The 21,006-nt window shown below is 38.7% G+C and overlaps 1 protein-coding gene across 4 annotated transcripts; it reads left to right on the top strand.

Annotated features, from left to right (window-relative positions):
- Positions 1–392: 392 nt before the first annotated feature.
- On the top strand, positions 393–6,969 carry LOC147549385 (acetyl-CoA acetyltransferase 1-like). 4 transcript variants are annotated; one of them, XM_086666143.1, is made up of 15 exons: positions 393–558; positions 772–843; positions 1,042–1,140; positions 1,267–1,440; positions 1,552–1,657; positions 1,729–1,867; positions 2,275–2,352; positions 2,855–2,920; positions 3,443–3,528; positions 4,730–4,829; positions 5,023–5,133; positions 5,248–5,289; positions 5,450–5,536; positions 5,997–6,100; positions 6,659–6,969. In XM_086666143.1, exons 2-14 carry the CDS (start codon positions 807–809, stop codon positions 6,084–6,086), a joined length of 1,215 nt encoding a protein of 404 aa, XP_086522269.1. In that variant the 5' UTR covers positions 393–558; positions 772–806; the 3' UTR covers positions 6,087–6,100; positions 6,659–6,969. The 4 variants fall into 4 exon arrangements, with proteins under 4 accessions (XP_086522269.1, XP_086522267.1, XP_086522268.1 ...); XM_086666141.1 differs by having other exon boundaries at positions 5,997–6,082; XM_086666142.1 differs by having other exon boundaries at positions 395–558; positions 804–843; positions 5,997–6,082.
- Positions 6,970–21,006: the final 14,037 nt, after the last annotated feature.

Raw genomic sequence — 21,006 nt, forward strand, 5'->3', positions numbered from 1 at the left:
CCCAACACATTGGAGTATTTTATTTTGGCCAGCGCTTTGGGGAAAGCTAAATAGTTTCCGGGGTGTGAAGACTTGGTCAAAAATTGGTCAATTTTGTTTGACAATTTTATTTAGGGGAAAAGCAACATAGCTTCTCCATCTCAGCTCACTCTCTCTCCACCTCACCTCTTTGTCTTCTCCGATTAGGTCGCCGACCGAATTTTTTTCCGACCGGCGACCTAATCGGAGAAGACAAAGAGGTGAGGTGGAGTGTTTTTTTATCTCCCCTTAAAATTTATTTCCCCGGAAAATTTCTAAAATTCTACATATTCCCTTTAAAATTTCACACCCCGAAAACTATTTAGCTTTCCCCAAAGCGCTGGCCTTTATTTTTTTCAAAATTAGACTTGCTATCGCCAAAACATCAAAGGATCTTTATCTTTCTCAAAAAGTGTGCCATCATCGGTGAGTTAATTAAAGAAATCGGTCGAACTGGGCCGTGTGGCAGCATTTATAAATACTCATCCAATTTCTCACGACTCTCCCGCTCTCTCTCTCTCTCTCAATAATTCCGTCTAGGTAAATGTCTCTGTGATATTCAATTTATAATTTCTGATGATAGTTTTGAATATTTATCTGATTATTAACTTGCTTACTTTCATTTCTTCCTATTTTCTTTAGTCACCTTTGAATCTAGTAGATTTACCGGCTCTTAGTTGGCAGATTATTTTTAATCAAATTGCTGATTGTTTTTTTTCATAGCATCAGTTTTTGTTCATTATTATCTTGCAGATCCTGTTTCTGATATTGTTAGTTGGATTTAGACAATGGCTGCTGCTTCATCAGATGCAATTAACCCTAGAGGTATCATAATTTTTTCCCTACTTCAATAAAAACTGTTACTCAATTGAGGTTGATGGTACATATGTTAAGTTTCTGGAGACAACCTACATATTGTATTCTTGGTTACTAGATTATCCTTCTCCCATGACATAAAAGCTGGCTTTTGGAGTTTAAAGTTTATGTGATTCTTGGTTTTGATCAAATTCCTTGTTTTGATAGATGTATGTATAGTTGGTGTTGCTCGTACACCAATAGGTGGTTTTCTGGGTACCCTTTCATCGCTCTCTGCCACAAAGCTTGGATCTATAGCTATTGAGTGTAAGATTACAACTACACCTTTTAAAATTATATCATTATCAGATAAATTTCTCAAAGTACTTGATTACCGAAATGTCATTCAAGATTTCAAGTTGGGTGAGAACCATCTTTTATGTCAATGCACAGGTGCGCTAAAGAGGGCAAATATAGATCCATCACTTGTTCAAGAGGTCTTCTTTGGTAATGTTCTTAGCGCTAATTTAGGCCAAGCTCCTGCTAGACAGGCGGCATTAGGTGCAGGAATACCTACTTCTGTTATATGTACCACCATCAATAAAGTTTGCGCATCAGGGATGAAGAGTAAGATCATATATTCTGATCACTAGAACTCTATAAATACTTTTTCCTCAGGATGATCATAATCCAGACACGAGTCTGATGACAAATATTTCCTTCTCTGTTGTTTTATAGGTACAATGCTTGCAGCACAGAGTATTCAGTTAGGCGACAATGATGTCGTTGTGTCTGGTGGCATGGAAAGCATGTCTAATGCACCAAAATATCTGGCAGAATCAAGGTTAGATTCCTTTTTTGTTTTCACACTCTTCTTCTTAGCAATATATCAGCCTAATTCTATCAGCAAAACAGGAAGGGATCTCGACTAGGACACGATACCATCGTTGATGGAATGCTCAAAGATGGGTTGTGGGACGTTTATAATGATTTTGGCATGGGTGTGTGTGCTGAACTATGTGCTGACCAGCACTCTATAACAAGAGAAGAACAGGTATTGTTTCAAATGTCTCTACTAATTTTGCATCTGCTCAGGACTTCTGCTAAGAGTGCCGACTGTTATATATATGAAAGTATTATCCAATTCATTTCCTTTGAAAGAAGTAACAGACCTTCTTTATGAGTATAAATTAGAGCTACATATATTCTCTATTAATTGCATCAAGCTTGAGCTCGTCCTGGATTTAAATGTATTTCAAGTATCATCCCATGTTTAAGTGGTCAATAGGTGGTTAGGTACAGCGCACCAGAATCACATTTGTTATTTTACTCGACTTAGTTTTCATTCTTCCTTCTTAATTTTCCTGAAGTGGGAGAGTTCCCTCTTGATCATTAATCTTGGCAATATCTTGAGGCCCAACCAAGCTTTTCAACTCATGTATCTCTATATAACTCCTGCAGGATGCTTATGCTATTCAGAGCTTTGAGCGAGGTATTGCTGCTCGAGATAGTGGTGCCTTTGGATGGGAAATAACTCCAGTTAAGAGTTCTGCTTCTACTTTAATCATTAATGAAACTAACTTCTTGTTTTGTAGTAATTCTTATAGGATTAGGATCAATCAACATGTTTATGTTCATATAGTAATAGAATGAAGCAGCATGTTTATTTCAATACCGACATTGAAACTGAATAAGGGCATATTGGTTGGGATGTTCTTTAAGCTATGAAGACCATCCTTACACAAATGTCATCTCATTTAAACAAATTTAACCCCACCATTGAGTAGTTAGAATTGGCCAAAGTCTACGTGTAGAAAAGTTCATCTCATGTTGATGTTCGGTAAACTCTAACTACATTCCTTTGTCCTGTGGGGTTAGAGGTGTTACAATGGGATGAAATTTTTTGTGAGCAGTGACAACATTCTTGAAAAAAATGAGCCCTTTGATCATCTACCTGTCCCAGAATGAACCGTGACCCAGTGTCCTGGCCCATTCGTATATTGTAAATTGGCAAGTACTTAATGTGCATTCTCGACTGCAGGTTGAAGTTTCTGCTGGGAGAGGTAAACCATCACTACTTGTTGACCGAGACGAGGGCATAGATAAGGTGCAACCACTGGTTGTCAGATTTATGCTTTTTCATACTTGATCTCAGATTCATTTTATGAAGCATAATTTTCATTTTGTCGTTACTAAATAAGTAGATTTCTCTTCTTTAGAAATCTAATCCAATCGTATTATCAATATCTGTTTATGAAAAGACTGGGAACATGTACAAGTAACAATTGTTTAATGACTTCGTTTTGGACTTGTCAAATGTCAATTAATTTTTTGTTTGCAGTATCACTTAACAACCGGATTAGTTATAATGCCTTTGTATGTTACCTTTTTGACTTTCTATCTTCACTTGTTTTTCTTAGTTTCTTTTATTACTTTTCCTCAGACTACATTTAACTCAGTTAGAGTGGATGACTGCATCTCCCATGTTCGCCAAGTTCATGAGGGATTGTTTCACAAAATTGTCTTTCAGTTGGATTCATTTAGGGGAACCAGAGAAATTGTACTTCTGCTATATGCTTACTTTACGGCTGATACTCACTATAATATACTGGTTCTTTGCCTGTGGCAGTTTGATCCTGTCAAATTAAGGAAGCTCCGACCAAGTTTCAAAGAAAACGGAGGTTCTGTTACTGCTGGCAATGCATCTAGTATAAGGTATATTGCACTTTTCGGCGAATTCAATATTTCATGATATATTTATCTTACTAGAACAATGGTGTGATGTTACTGAAGCTTTTCCCAAATTGTATAAGAATTTGTGAACTATCATATGGGAGAATACTTGAGCATACAACTGCTCCATCCATGTGCTACGTAGCCAAGTGAAGTAGGATTCTTTACTATGTTTATGTTCTGATGGAGAAAAACATCAAGGACATCATAGTTCCTCCCGAGTCCTAACTATATTAGTATCTAAGAGCTCATGGCCTCTTTCTCCTTAGGAGAAAGTCATCTCTATATTTTTTGTTGAAAGTGTCTGGAATATGAGGCTGATATCCAACCCGCAAAACCGCTTTCACCAAAAATTTTGGCCCGACCGGTTAGCTTATGTTCGCCAAATAGATCGGGGGCTTATCTTCAGGGCTATCGAAGCAGGGCTGATCTTCAAGGCTGCCGAAGCAGGGCTGCAAGGCAGGACTTCTATTTATACTGGTGATCGATGTATCTTCCGGAATTAGAAAGAGAGGCGGTTAGGCAGTAGGATTTGGGTTTCCTATGAGCTGTATAGAAAATTGAAACCTTAGAAATATCTTTGTAAATTATCCTTCATTCATAGTGGCAATCATCGCGTCATTTTTCGCCATAGAGTAGGTCTAATAAACCGAAGCACGTAAAGCTCTTGTGTTTTGTGTGATTATTCACTTTACTGCTTTTCTTGGTTTCTTGTTCTTCGTCACAACACTTTTCATTAGTAATGTAAAATATCATTGATAAAATGTTTCATTTTATTCTGTAAGAGGTCATATTCGGACTCGCCTCGGACTTGTAGTTCTTTGATCTGTTAAAAGGTGGTGGTAGTAACTGCGTCCTCCTGCAAGGTGGTCATTAAGTTCTGGCTATGCATCTGGGTACATGTATGAGTTATCATTAAAGACCTTTATTAACAAAATTTGTCACAATGATGAATGATGATGTCATTTAAAATTATGTTTTGAATATTATTAAACGTGCACTGAATTAGACTTTACTCTTACCGTTTCACACTAGAAGTAGTTTGAGTATAACATGTTATTTAGAATCTAGAATCATTCTTCCAATTATGGGTTATTTCTTGTTAGAAATTTTCGAGTTTCAAGCTGTATGGCCCCACCGAAGATTTTAATGCTAATTTTTTCTGAGCATGTTACATGGGCAGTGATGGTGCTGCTGCGTTAGTGTTGGTGAGTGGCAAAGTTGCGGTTGAGCTTGGATTAAATGTGATTGCTAAGATTACAGGATATGCTGACGCAGCTCAGGTATAAAGAAGTGTCTAAAGACCTCTAGCTCTCATTATTAGGGTCTTTCATTTTGTACTGTGCTTGTTCTGAAAGTGAAAACGGTCAATGTCGATTATCTGCTCACAGTTTCTTTTCTGTTGTCATTCTTTTTTATACCATGTACTTCTTGATGTTCCACACTATATTGTGCTTACACAAGATATGTATGCAGGCACCTGAGTTGTTTACAACAGCGCCGGCTCTCGCAATACCTAAAGCGATTTCTAAAGCTGGTCTGAGTGCTTCTCAAATTGACTACTATGAAATAAATGAAGCCTTTTCCGTAAGATTCGTAATTTGTTTTTTTCTGAAAATGGCAGCATCTTAATGATTAGTTTTAACTCAAAGCATCTTGATCCATTCGACTTAATTCAGACACTTTGGCTTCTTGCTGCAGGTTGTTGCCCTGGCAAACCAGAAACTACTTAGTATTAATCCTGTGAGTTCTATGAACTTTCGAAAAAAAATTTCCGATTATTTTGTCGTTTATATTTCAACTAAATAATGTTCAGCATAAGTTTATTTACGCGATAGTGCAAATCACTTCTTATCAAAAAGTAAATTCTTTTACTAAGTTGCTTGTCTCTCTATTCGTGCAGGAGAAAATTAATGCACACGGTGGAGCTGTTTCTTTGGGACATCCTCTAGGTTGCAGTGGAGCTCGCATCTTGGTCACTCTTTTAGGGGTATTGCTTATACCGTACATTTGTTATTGATTAGGACTGTTGGCAGTCTATTTAAATAACTTATGTGATCAATGTGTTAAGAAAATGATTTTAAGGCTTGAGGCGAATTGATTTAGTAAAGGCGAAACATAGCCTCGATGCTGCTCTGAGGCATATGCGTTGTTTAAGGCCCAAAAATGTATTTCCCATCGTATCTAATAAGGTCTTTATTTCTTTAGAATACTACTTTCAATAGCTTTCGTGATGTTAAACCACAATGAATGCTTAAGAATCAACTAAGTAACGATATCAATCCCTCAAGGTGATATCTAGGAGTTAGCATCAATTCCCACTGTCACGGAGGCGATCATCGGAACATAAGCCTATACTGTATTTGTTGTGGAAACCGTTGCAACTCCTTGTCTCTACGCGTGTTACTTTTGGATTGTGTATCTGAATCCGTCTTATGATAATTTCACAGGTATTAAGACATAAAAACGCGAAATATGGAGTAGGTGGTGTTTGCAATGGGGGTGGAGGAGCATCTGCACTTGTTCTAGAGCTCATGTAAGCGTTTTCAATTCGGTAAGATTTGTATTCAGGACAACTAAATTATATTACTATTAATCTTGGATTAATAAATCACTTTCTTGACAACTTAAAAAGTGCTGAAATAAATATAATGAACACAAAAGAATTATTGACCAAATAGAGAGAGAAAGGAAGCGCCACAAACCGCGCCCCTCTCTGCACCACCATGAAGATCCATATGTCTAGATAGTTCTTAATGTAGTTATTAAACGTCGCTCTTGGAAAAATAGAAATTATTTTTCTTGAATGTATCAGTTGCTAGGTTTGAAAAATAATCCCATGAGAGATTTTTATATTTTATTCTACCAGTCTACCATATGTCATTATTTATTCGAACGGGAGTCTATTTTCCAAATGGAACATACTATCATGCTGATGGAACTTATCAAACATGTGGACATACCGATTCCTTTCCAAATTAATCTTATGAAATGTTCAGAAACATTGTAAGGTCGAATTTTAGTCATATTTTGCATTGGATTAGAATACCCATTCACAAAACTCCACTGAAGTAGATATACTAACATGTTACAAAAACGATATACTTTGCAGGCCAATGGTGAGGACGGGACATTCCTCGTTGTGAGAGTGAACTTCTTCGCTCCCCAGTGGAAGTCTGATTCCAATATCGTACTTACAGGAGCAACTCTCTTTGCTCTCTTCTGTTATGTTCGCAAATAGATTATAGTTTTTAGTTGGATTGACCAATGAAGAAGCGAAAAGAGATCATGTTGTTGTTTAAGTCTTGAAAGCTATAAATCCAGGCTACAAGTTAATTTGTAGTTTGACTAAAGATATCAAATTTAAAATGAAGTAGTTGGCATGTTTATATAGGTGAATATAGGATCATCATCATTTGTGAATTGTGGTATTTTCTAAGAGCACTGCTTAAAAACAGGGGTCTGGGAGTTCAAATGCACAACCAGTTGTAAGGCCACCTGACTTCAGTCTCCCTACAAATGTAGGATTGCTTAGAACACTCCCAATAAAAGTACATCCGTACCTAACTAATCCATGTTGTCTCCACTTTTGCCACTCAAATTCAGGTCGAATGGAACATGGTTTTGTTTCAAAGAACCCTCCATGATCACACTTAAAGATCTCAATGCTTAGTAAGCTTGAGCTGGTAGAATGTGCCAGACAGTCCATGAGTGCAATCCTCCGTCTAGATTTCCACGTCGGCCGCCATGAAAACCTAAATTTAAAGCATTCCTCGGCAGAACAGTAAACAAAATCGATGTATTCACCAAAAGAGATAAACAACACCAAGTATGAAGCTCTTAAGTAACGATAAATCAACTAAAATAAACTTTATTAAGTTCTCAAAACAAAAACGATGTCTCTACATCATCGACACGTGAGCCGAAAGAAACATAAAAGAAATAACTACCTAAGAAAGAAATAAAACTACTAAGAAAGCTCCTCCAAAGACTAACTATGACTCAAGCATGTGACACCTCCTGATTTCCTTGACTCGAAAAATAATAGGCTGGGTCAGAACCCAGCAAGTAGGTTTCCCAATACCTAGAACCTTAATAGACAGTCTCAAGATCTATCAAGTCAACTAGATTTCTCCATGTAAATAAGTAATGGTGACAACTAGAGGCATATGCAAGTAACAAATTAACAAACAAACACAAGTGTTGTAGTAAGTTGGTGTCAATCCAGGGACATCGGATCCATCATCCGAACCCTCCCATAACCCACGTTGCATGAGAGTGGGGTCCACAAAGTTACCATTGTGTTGGCGTCGACCCCATAAACTCCATACCTAGGTCATACCTCAGTACGGCATGCAGACCTGGTCATCGCACCAAACATTCGGTAGAGATGGCCGAACCAACCACCAATCTCATCAATTTTCCACCAACTCACCATAACACAACATCACAAACACAAATTAATAATCATATCATACACAATACTTTCATGTTCAACAATAGCATATAATGAGTTCATCAAATTTAACAAGAACTGGCAAATAACTCATCCATATTGTAACCACAATATCAACGCATAATCTTCCTGTTATTGTTGATTTTAATCACTAAATTATTTGTATTTATACCCTACTCATGTTAACAATGAGAGTTGTCTAGTTATGAAAGTCGTACCCATTAAACGTGATAAGAAAGTGATTTATGTCACTATTATCAATGTATATTTTTTTTTTTTTTGTTGAAGATATTATCAATGTATATAGTTGCTGAAAAAAAATAGTTATATACCATGTAAATACAAGTCTAGGTGTATAAAATGCATAACAACTATCATTGAGCGGGTAATTCGACATTTTTTTTAACAGTTGATTCCATAAATCAAGAAATGTCAATTACAAAGGTAAAAGACAGAGAGTTAACAACAAAGTATAAATCACTAATCAGTCCCAGGGACCAACACTTCATGTGCCAAAATATGAGAGGCCGAGTTGGCATTACGAGGGCAATAATTTAATTTCACCCTTCTTTCTCTGGCTTTGACACGCAGCATTTCTATCTCATATTTTAATCTCCAACGGATGACGGGAGAACCGTCCGATAATAGGGTGAGCATCACCCTCGAATCCCCCTCTATTTCTACTTCATATAAAAGCAGCTCTTCTATCATCTCTAACCCTAAACTGAATGCTTTCATGTCGCTATGCAGAGCGAAAATGGGGGGGAATGTTGTCGTTCGAGTTTCAATCACTTCACCGGTAGAATTTCTCAAAACCGCCGCAACTAAAGCTCCCTGAGGTTTGAAAGCACCATCAACATTCACTTTTAAGGCTCCTTGGGAAGGAGGTGTCCAAGTTTGTACCTGCGAATCATCATTAACAGGAGCTACAAGTAAAACATTAGGGTCTCGATTGAGTTCGATTTTTGTCTGCATCCAAACTCTCTCCAAAGTAACTTTGTTGTTTAAAATATGCTTCATTGCGAGTTTTCCACCATGTCCATAACAAATAAGTGAATTTGTACCAAATTTTATTAGCTACTTCTCCTTTGTTTAGTATATCCTGCAAATTAGTAATAGGATCTAACCCTACCTGTAAAAGATCTGGATCATCAGTAACACCCATAAGATTAATATACATAGGACATGAGCCAAAAAGATGGGATAAAAATTCTACCTCCTGTGTATTACAAAGTTTGCAGACCGGATCAATATGTTGCATGCGTCTACTAATGTTAGACAATGTCGCCACTCCATTGTGTATTAATTTCCAAATGAATAATTGAATTTTTGGATCCATTAAGGGTTTTTCCCTAAGCTTACCCCATGGAAATGCATGTAAATGTTCTTGTAATGTTGGACGTTTTTTGATGGTTGAATAGTAGGACTTGGTCGTGAAATTCCCTTTCTCAGTAGGACACCATATCAGACAATCAGTAGAATTATCATCTGGTACATATATGTTTATAATTGCATTGATACTTTCCTGATCAAAATATTCTGTGAGTATTGCTTGATTCCACTGATTTGTACCAACTTGGAGAAGGTCTGGAACCCATTTCACTTCAGTTGGTAAGGTTCTAATCAAAGTTGGTCTTTTGTTTGGCATTCAGGTAGCCACAAGTCATTTTCAATAAAGACATCCTTGCCACATCCTATTTGCCAAATACTATTCTCTTTCAGCACCTCTCTTATTTGGAGTATGGATTTCCAGAAATGGAAGTTAGTCTGTTTGCTCACTGCATTCCAAAAGTTATTATTGGTAAGATACTTTGCCTCTAAAATCTGAACCCACATAGCATCCTTGTTAGTAAGTAACCTCCAGGCCAGTTTGGCAAACATGGATTCATTGACTTCAGCTAAGGTTTTGATGCCCAAACCTCCTTGTTTTTTTGAACTTGTTATGATATCCCATCTAGTAAAGTGTATGTTATGATCTTCTATCTCATGACCCCACGAAAATTTCCTCTCTTCTCTTTCAAGTTTATTTATGATAGATATAGGTACTCTCTGAAAGCTGAAAATGTATGTACAAAAAGAGCCTGGGACTGACTTGATAAAGACTGCCGTACCAGCCTGAGAGATCAATCTCTGTTTCCAACCTGATAGAGTTTTCTTAAACTTGTCAGTTAACCAAGAGTAGGATTCTATTATGTTTCTTGGTTTCATGATGAGAGAACCTAAGTACTTTTCTTGATCCGACATTCGAGGGGCTTTTAACATTCATATATATTATTGTTGCATTTCAGGTGGGATACCTGCACCAAAGAAAATTGAAGACTTATCAAAGTTCACTTCTTGACCTGAAATCCTGCATATTCTTCCATAACCATAAGTATAGCATTCAAATTAGAAAGGTTAGCTTCTCCGAAAAGAATTAATTCATCTGCAAATAACAGATGAGATATAGGGGGCTAAATCTATTTATTGTGTAACCAGTGTAAAGACAATGTCTCTCATAGTGTAGAATAAGCAGGGATAGAGATTGAGTAGTTAGTATGAATAGGTAGGATGACAAAGGGCACCCTTGCCTAAGACCTCTAGAGGCTGCAAAAGCCCCAAAGAGCCCCCCATTGACTTGAACATTAAAATTAGTAGTATATATGCATGATAAAATTAGATCTAAAATGGATCCCTTTAAACCAATTGCTTTGAGGACACGGGTTAAAAAAGACCAATTAACCCTATCATAGGCTTTTGCCATGTCCATTTTAAGCGAAAACCTCCTTTTTTGGCTTTCTAACCATGCATTGAATGAATCAATTCAGTAGTAACAACAATATTATCAAGAATTTGGCGATTAGGAACAAATGCGTTTTGGGTCCACATAATATTATCCTCTAAAAGAGACCGAATCCTGTTTGAAACCAATTTGGTGATGAATTTGTAAATAGAGTTGCATAAGGAAATCGGTCGAAACTCCGAGGCCATACTCGGATTCCTAACTTTAGGGATTAAAGCAATGGTTGTATTATTGATAGAAGGGTCAATAGAACCTGTCATAAAAGCTTCCTGTATGAATAGAACGAGGTCTCCTCCAATGGTATCCCAATTATGTTGGTAGAAGATGCAACGCAGACTGTCTGGACCCGGACTTTTAAGGGAACCCATCTCCATAACAACTACTTCGATTTCTTCCGTAGTGGGAATTCTTGAGAGGTAGCCCAGATCTTCTTTCCATACCACTTTATATGCATCTAACAACTCTACTGGAGGTGGAACAACCATTTCTTCAGTGAAATTTTTTTGAAAATAAGTCGTAATGTCTGTCGCTATTTCCGTGGGGTCAGTAGTCTTCGACCCTGATTGTAATCAAAGTTGATTTATTTGATTTTGTTGTCTAGATGAGAAATTGCCACATAGAACCCCTTTGAATAACGATCTCCATTTTGAACCCATCTAACCTTTGCTCTCTGTTATAATCTTGATCTTTCTAACTCTTTTAAGTGGAGTATTTCTTCTTGAAAATTACTTTCAATCTGAAGAGTTTCATTAGTAGGATCTAGTGTCTGGATATGAAGCAACCTGATTCTGAGTACTTTCAACCTGTCTTTTATAATACCAAAAGTTTTTCTACTCCATTTCTTTGTCATGCTTTTCACTTGCAAAATTCTGTCATAAAACGGACCGTAGTTAATTTCCAGTTGTTATTAAATGATTCATTATACTTTGAATGCTTAGTCCAGAAAGCTTCAAGTCTTTCAATCCTGGAAAAAATATTTGATTCCACAACCATTTTGAGTAAAATAGGAGCATGGTCACTCGAATATCTAGGTAAGTGGAACAAGTCTGAATCCGGATATTGAATCAACCAGTCTGGATTACAAAGTGCCCGATCCAATATCTCTCTAGTAATATGGAATCTAGATTTATTATTGGGCCATGTACACCTAGGTCCAGGAGACCACCATTGTGGATAAAATTTTCGAACTTTTCAAGGAAAGGGATAGAGGAAGAGCCCCCAAACTTTTCCGATCTGGATCCCAAAGCGTTCGTATCTCCAATACAATAATAAAGACCTTGAACTTGTAAGATTCTCTCTAATAAATCCTCCCAAAAGGTTGACCCGTCTTGAACCTTTAGGGGTCCATAAACACAAAATAAATTCCACGATTGACCAATAGAGGGACCTATGATAGTAGTATTAATAAGGTTATTAGAAGAGTAATTAACAGTAATATCTAAACAATTATTCCACAGTAAAATAAGGCCTCCACCTCTTCCTTGAGAGGGAACATAAATTTTTTTATTTAGACCTACATAGTTATAATTAGGCGTTTTGTTAATATTATTCATTTTAGTTTCAGAAAGAAAGACAATAAGCGGCCTAGTGGCCGTTAGGAACTGATACAAAGTATTTTTTGTTGTGTCGTTCCTTAAACCACGACAATTCCAAGAGAACATACTCATTCTTCCATCGGCTTTGCGGTAGCTGTAACCGATAGTGTGTCAGTATCACCCGTCATATGTTTCATAGAGCGTTTAGTGTGCCTCTTAGACGATTCTCCCCTTGAATTGAGCTCTTTGGGATTGCATTGTTTATGTCCTCTAAATTAGTAGCGGCGATGTGGCTTTGGTGTATGGATAATCTAGACCGTTTGGCCTGTTTTAAATTATCCAATAAAAAACCAAAATTTAGCGTTGGCATTAGTAAATTTAGTAGAGTTAGTAAGGAATTCGGCATCTTAATTAATTAAGACTAATTCCTACCCTAAATAGACATCAAATTGTGGTTCAAAGTGATCATACTTCCTAATTTTATAAGATATCTAATTGAATTCGACCTACCAAATATCTATGTTAAACCCTAACTCTAATTTGGATTATGAGAAGTTATGGGTTCATGAATACCATTTAATCCCTTAATTCTTCTATAAAAAAGGCTATTAAAGCCATGGGGAAATTGAAACCTACCTTAATCCAAACCAACCGGTGAAGAGAACTCCCGCACGAAGCACCAACGAAGCAAAAACCACCAACACCTTGATTTCTCCTTCTTCCTCTTCTTGGTTTTCAATATTTATACAACTCTCTCACCCATTCTCTCTCTAGAATACGGATGATGAGAGGAAAAGAAAAAGAAAAAGGGGTTAGAAGGTTTTGGACGTAGGGTTTTTAGAAGGTATTAATGTGATGGTGTGCTATAGGCACCCCCTAATTTAGTTGGGGCACTACAATCTCCCATCCTAAAAGGAAATTTGGTCCTCGAAATTGAACATACCTGATGAGAGGAAAAGATAGGGATACTGAAGATGCATATCATCCTCGCTCTCAAGTAACTTCTTTATCAGTGTGATCACGCCACTGAACCTTGACTATAGGAATAGTCTTTCTGCGAAGAACATGTTCTCTACGGTCAACGACGCGAACTGGTGTCTCTTCATATGATGCATCGGGTTGGAGCTCCAAATCGTGGTAGTCGATAACTGAATGTTGATCTTCATCTCTCACATGCTTCTAAAGCATCGATATATGGAATACGTTGTGCACTCCTGTCAAACTTACAGGCAAGTCAAGACGATAGGCTACTTTGCCCACCTTCCCGACTATCCTGAAAGGTCCAATGTACCTAGGAGCCAACTTTCCTTTCTTACCGAAACGTAAAACACCTTTCATTGGTGACACCTTCAACAAAACCTCACCTCTGACGGTAAGGTGTCGTTTGGCAACCAAAAGTAGAAGTACTTTTGCTTGTAGTAGAAGTTCTTTTGCTTTAAAAAAGTAAAAAAATTTCAAAAGTATATTTGGCAAAAATGCTACTTATAAGTAAAAAAAGTCAAAAAGTTAGTTTGGTAACTCAATTTACTTTTAATAATTTTATTTTTCTTTCTCATAGAGATACTTGATTTTAGTTGAATTTATTTATGATTTCCACGATTACTCGCGTATACGAAGTAGTGGTGATATTGGTGGTAGTGGTGGTGCCATGAAGGTATGGTTATGAGGTGTGGTGGTGGTTGAAGTTTGATGGTGGTAGAGGTGTGAGGGTGGCAGCGGTGGTGGTTGTGGTGGAGGTATGATGGTGGCGATGGTGGTGGAAGTACGGTGGTAGTGGAAGTACGATGGTGGTGGATAAGGTACGTGAGTGATAGTGACGGAGTTACGGTGGTGGTGGATAAGGTACGTGAGTGATAGTGACGGAGTTATGGTGGTGGTGGTATGGGGATGGTGGTAAAGGTGGTGGGATAAGATATGTAGGTGGTAATGATGGTGGTGGTGAAGGTACCATGTTGGTGGTGAAAGTACGGTGGTGGTGGTGGTGAAGTTACCGTGTTGGTGGTGAAAGTATGGTGGTGGCGGTGAAGGTACGGTGGTGGCGGTGAAGGTACGGTGGTGGTGGTGAAGGTACTATGGTGGTGGTGGAAATATGAGGTGGTTGTTATCGAGGTGTGGTGGTGTATGGTGGTGGGGGTACGAAGGTGGTGGTTAAGGTGTGGCGGTGGTAGTTGAGGTAGGGTGTTGGGGGAGGTGAAATGCTTGTTGTGGTGGTGGTGGGTGTAGAATGGTATGGTAGAAGTTTAGTTGTGGTAGTGGAGCGGAGATACACAAAAAAAAATTCGTCAAGTAAAATTCATGCATGTCTCAAAAAAAAGTTACTTTACTTTGAAGTAAAAAGCTAAAAATTTTAACTTTAAAAGAAAGTCAAATTTTAACTTAAATGAAGTCGGTAATTTTTTCGTACCAAACTAACTTTTTGACTTTTCTACTTAAATAAGCAAAAAAGTAACTTATTTTAGTGTTGCCAAACGACACCTAAACACCAAATCCCTACGTCGTTTGTCAGCATAACTCTTCTGACGACTTTGAGCTTCTTAGAGCCTACTCCGAATCAATGCAATCTTCCCAGAAGTGTCCTAAATCACCACTGGTCCTTCTAGTTTAGCGTCTCATGCCTCTGTCAAACACAAAGGTGATCGACAAGGTCTCCCGTATAATGCCTCGAAAGGAGCCATGCCAATACTGGATTGGTAACTATTATTATAAGCGAACTTTACCAAAGGCAGGTGATTTTGCCAACTACCACCAAGATCTAGTATTGAGCACCGTAACATATCCTCAAGTACCCAGTTAACTCTCTTTGTCTGTCCATCGGTCTGAGGGTGAAAAACGGTACTAAAGTGTAAGGATGTTCCCATAGAAGCTTGGAAACTCTTCCAAAACCGAGAAGTAAAGGATGAATCCCGATCTGACACAATAGACACTAGAACTCCATGCAGCCTGACTATCTCCTTGATATATAGTTGTGTCAGTAGATCTCCACTATCTGTCGTCTTCACTGGTAGGAAGTGATCAGCCGACTTAGTCAGCTGTCAACTATCACCCAAATGGCGTCAAAGCCTCGATTCGAACGCGATAAACCCGTGATGAAGTCCATCGATATATTCTCCCATTTCCACTTCTGAATTGGCAACGGTTCTAGAAGTCCCAACAGATGTCATTTTTCTACTTTCACCATCTGACATACATCACACTTCCTCACATGTTCAGCAACATCTTTCTTCATCCCGGACCACCAATATTGCCTCCTCAAGTGTTTGTACATCTTGCTACCCCCAGGATGAAAAATGTACTTACTCCGGTGTGCCTTATCTAGTATATCTCATCTCAACGTTGGGTCTGCCGGTACAAATAATCTCCCTCGATATCTGAATCCGCCATCTTACCCCATACGGAACTCAGTGTCTGTCCCTCGCGTTAAAGATATCTATTTCTGACACCACTCATCAGCCATCTGTGCATTCACTATACTACCCAGAAATATCGAGTTAATTCCTGACCCAACCACATCGATATCATATACCGCCACATCTTATAACATCTTCCACTATTTTATCATCAATGTTGTTACGATACCCCTCGGTTGTCGGCTTAGTGAACTAGCAACTACATTAGCCTTACCCGGGTTGTATTGCAGTGTGAAATCATAATCTTTCATCAGCTCCAACCACCGGCGTTGACGCATGTTCAACTCCGTTTGCGAGAAGAGATACTTGAGGCTCTTATGGTCGGTAAAGAGGTCAAACTTTTCACCGTACAAATAATGCCTCCAAATCTTCAAAGCAAACACTATCGCTGCCAACTCTAAGTCGTGAGTTGGGTAATTCCGTTCATGCGGTCTCTACTGCCTCGAAGCGTAGGCAACCTTTCTGTCACTCTGCATTATAACACAACCCAGACCCTTAATAGAGGCATCAGTGTAAACCACCAATTGAACACCAGTCTCAGGAATGGTCAAAACTGGTGCAGTAGTCAACCTCGTCTTCAGTTCTTGAAATGCCTAGCCACACTCGGTAGACTATCGAAACAGAACTTCCTTCTTAGTTAGGTTCGTCAAAGGCCATGCAATACTCGAGAACCCATTAATAAACCGTCTGTAATATCCAGCCAGACCTAGAAAATTGTGAATCTCCGTCGCTGATGTGGGTTGTTTTCAATTAAGCACTTCTTCGACCTTAGAAGGGTCGATTGACACTCCAACGTTAGAAATAACATGACCCAAGAACTTTACTTGTTCTTGTCAAAATTCACACTTCTCGAACTTGGCATACAACTGATGTTCTATCAGTGTCTCTGGTACTAGCCGTAAGTGATCCTCATGATCCTCCTTAGTTCTGTAGTAGATAAGGATATCATTAATAAATACGATAACAAACTTATCTAAGAAATCCCGAAACACCCGATTCATTAAATCCATGAAAAACCGCTGGAGCATTGGTTAACCCAAACGGCATAACCAAAAACTCATAAGAATCGTAGCGTGTCATGAATGCAGTCTTAGGAATGTTTTCCTCTCTAACCCGTAACTGGTGATACCCTGATCTCAAGTCAATCTTCGAAAACCACTTGGATCCTCTTAGTTGATCGAATAAATCATCGATCCTCGGTAACGGGTACTTATTCCTCACAGTAACCTTATTCAACTCCTTGTAATCTATGCACAACCGCATCGACCCGTCTTTCTTTTTGACAAAAAGAACAGGCGCACCCCACGAGGAGCTACTCTGGCGTATAAAACCCTGGTCAAGTAATTGTTGAATCTGATCCTTTAGCTCACGTAGTTCAACTGGAGCCATTCGGTAGTTAGTTCGAGCTATCGGTGCAGTACCCAGTTCTAACTCTATGCAGAAGTCAACCTCTCTGTGTGGTGGCAACCCTGGTATATCGCTGAACACCCCTTGGTACTTAAATACCACATCAATCATCTCTAGCGTCTTACCCACTACCGGATGCTCTATCAGTTCTACGTTACCCAAGTGCATCCCCTTCACCTGTCTCGTCAGTCCAGATACAACAAACACCTCTTCTCCTGGAAGAGAATGCGACTGTCTTGGAAAAACAGTCCACAAGTGCATGATATGAAGCAAGCCAATGCATGCCCAGGATAACATCATACCATACTAACTGAAGTACAAAGAGGTCCGAAGCAAACTCTCGTTCACCTAACTTGATAATGCACCCCTGACAAATATGGTCTATCACTATAGACCCACTCCAAGGTGATGACACAACCAAAGGGTTCACACATCGATCTAACACTATAGGTAAAGTGCGAACAAAAGAAGTAGAAATAAAGGTACCCATGACACCAGGATCAAATAATACTCTTCCCAAATTGCTATGAATAAGAAAAGTACCTTCAACCACCTCAGCAGGTACTCCATCATCTCTATGAACTACGACATCCGGCTGCAGGTCCTTACCACGTCCCTGTAACCTTCCTTGCTGATTATGACCCTGTCGTCCTTGATTACCAGTCTGAGACCCATTCTTCTTAGGACAATCAGCTGGTCTATGACCTTACTCATGACAATTGTAGCACGTCCCTTGGAAAGCCCTCTGTCTCCCCCAGTTGCCATTCAGTGGTCCTGGTTGTCCACCAGTTGCTACCACTGCTATATCATCCTGATCTGTACGAGACCTCTTGCCATCCCACTAACCATGATAGCGGTCACTTTGATCCTTACCACCGTTCCTGTTGTTATTACCAATCCATTTCTGATTAGGTCCCATCTCTCCCTTGGTACTCCTCTGCTTCCTCATATTTTGAATGTAATTATCTTGTGCCTTAGCACATGTCGCCACTTTTTGATAAGTGTCAAAACTAGGTTGCCTAATGATTTATCTCCAATGTTAGGGAGCAACCCGTTCACAAATCTCTCAACCTTATCATGTTCAATAGGGATCAAGTGAGTTGCAAACAATGAAAGTCGATGAAACTCTTGCTCATACTCTAAGACTGTCTGATTCTCTCCCTGCTTCAAATTCTGAAACTCTCTTGATACTTTCTGTTGTGTTGAATAGGAAAAGTAGTTCGCCTTGAATAACTCTTTAAACTGTGCCCACGACAAATTCATAGGATCTACTAACCGAGCCTCTGTATCCTTCCAACTGAAACACCGCCATTCTCTGCTTATAAACCTCTGAGCACTCGAGATTCTGCAAAATCTTATCCATCTTCTCGCACCATCCATGTGCTCCTATAGGTTCCGCGGTTCCATCAAATACAGGTGGCCCTATCTTGAAATGGTGATAATACTGTATCCAAGTCGTCTCAGTCGGTGGCCTCTGATTTACCACAAAACCTCCCGTTTCCTGTGCTAGATCTTGCGTTCTAGCTTGATCCTTCATTCTAGCCTTCACTGCAATGTTAATCAAATTTTGCAATGTCGTTGCCTCAATGGACACCGTCGACCCTCCATTCAGATTTTGAATTGGAGTTGCACTGCTCTCAGCTTGTGCTATTGTACCCATAATTCCTGTTGATTCTCTTTCCTCAGCAGAGATTCCTCGACCTGCTCCTCGACCTGTCCCTCAGCTTGTACCCCTGTCTGTAGCTCGACCTGTCCCCCTGCTTGCACCTCGGCCTGTAACTCGGCCTCGGATGCGAGCACAAGCTGAATTAGTGTCATACACAACACCTAAGAGAAGTAAATTGGTGTCATACACAACACCCAAGAGAAGTAAAGTGCCACTACTGCTTCTTACTGTCTAAAACCCTAAACACAACCCCTAGGTTTTATGAACCTAGAGCTCTAATACCACTTTGTAACGCTCCAAGTCTAGATTTCCACGTCGACCGCCATGAAAACCTAAATTTAAAGCATTCCTCGGTAGAACAGTAAACAAAATCGATGTATTCACCAAAAGTGATAAACAACACCAAGTATGAAGCTCTTAAGTAACGATAAATCAACTAAAATAAACTTTATTAAGTTCTCAAACAAAAACGATGTCTCTACATCATCGACACGTGAGTCGAAAGAAACATAAAAGAAATAACTACCTAAGAAAGAAAGAAAACTACTAAGAAAGCTCCTCCAAAGACTAACTACGACTCAAGCATGTGGCACCTCCTGATTTCCTTGACCTGAAAAATAACAAGCTGGGTCAGAACCCAGCAAGTAGGTTTTCGAATCCCTAGAACCTTAATAGACAGTCTCAAGATCTATCAAATCAACTAGATTTCTCCATGAAATATGATAAAGTTCGGGTAACCCTCTACATTCAAATTCATTCTAAAATAGGTCTAAATAATAAATTAAAGCAGTCAAATAATTCGGCAACAACCCGTTTATATATGTACCCCGAAATATTCCATAATATCCTAAACATGATCCTGAACATAAATCATTCGAAAATTTTAAAGAATAACCACTTCAAATTATGAACCCAAAAGAAAATAGACCCAACTACACAGTCTTTGATATAGCTATGATAAAACCATCAAATTCAGACGAAATAGAAAATCCCAAACTACTAGATATGTAGAATGAGTCGAATAGGATTACCTGGAAGAAGTTTCCTTGAATTCCGATCACCGAGTACAAAAAAATCGAACAAAGAAGTCGAACCACCAAACAATTTAAGCAGGTCACAGTTCAAACTATTTTTATTCTCTTTGTTCTTTCATTTGGTGGGTTTAAAAAGGGGGTGTAAATTAACGAACGAGTTAGAGCGTCGAGCAGAGCTAGTGATCGTTTCAGGATTTGGTTCCGAATACTTATTTCAGTTGATTCAGACGACTCATTCGATAGATCTCGAAAAATTATGAAGTTTGATTGGTCAGACGAAAAAATCGGGTGTGGTTTTGCTATTGTCTGTATTCAGCAATTTTCTTCGTTAGGAATGATATATAAATACTAGAAGGAATGAGAGGAAAGACCAAAGTAAAAATACTCTTATTATAGGAATAAGCAGAGAAAGGTAAGATCACACATAATCAAGTGATCATGGGTATTTATAGTAACATAGAGGAGGTGTTGCATGGTAATCTAAGATAAACCGCCTATCCACATCTTTAAGCCGCCCATATACACAAACCGCCTAAACAAGAGACTTGATCCTAAAGCTTGGAATTGTATTGGACCTATAATTTATGCTTTGTAATTGGTTGGTTAATATGCAAGTAATCCTTTAAGCACCCATGAAATTTGTCTCTGGGCATCCACATCACTTATACTTTAGGCACACATATATAACACTCCCCCTTGGATGACCAACACTCGAAATATCTGTCTCATTAAAACCTTATCAGAAAAACCCAGTGGGACAAAAATCTGACAAAGAAAAAAGAGTACAATAACATAGATGTTGAGTGGCGTTGGGTACGCGAAATTCTGCCTCGTTAAAACCTTGCCAGAAAAACCCATTGGAACAAAAACTGGACGAAGAAAAAAGAGTACAAAGCGTAGATATCCAGTACTAACGATGTGAAAATCTCTATATGGTAATAGGCTACCCCTGATGAATATCAGATAGAATAATATAGTCTTACATCGTCAGATTATTCACACGCCGCATACCGATGCCTTCTACTAGTTTTCTGAACATTGTAGTAGGCAAAGACTTGGTTAAGAAGTCAGCATCATTCTCACATGATTATATCTTCTGTATATCAATCTCACTATTCTTCTGAAGATGGTGTGAATAAAACAACTTCGGACAGATGTGCTTAGTCCTATCGC

This window comes from Eschscholzia californica, unplaced genomic scaffold (genome assembly GCF_041429995.1).
Source record: "Eschscholzia californica isolate CP2 unplaced genomic scaffold, dmEscCali1.0.p SCAF_3, whole genome shotgun sequence".
Classification (NCBI taxonomy): domain Eukaryota; kingdom Viridiplantae; phylum Streptophyta; class Magnoliopsida; order Ranunculales; family Papaveraceae; genus Eschscholzia; species Eschscholzia californica.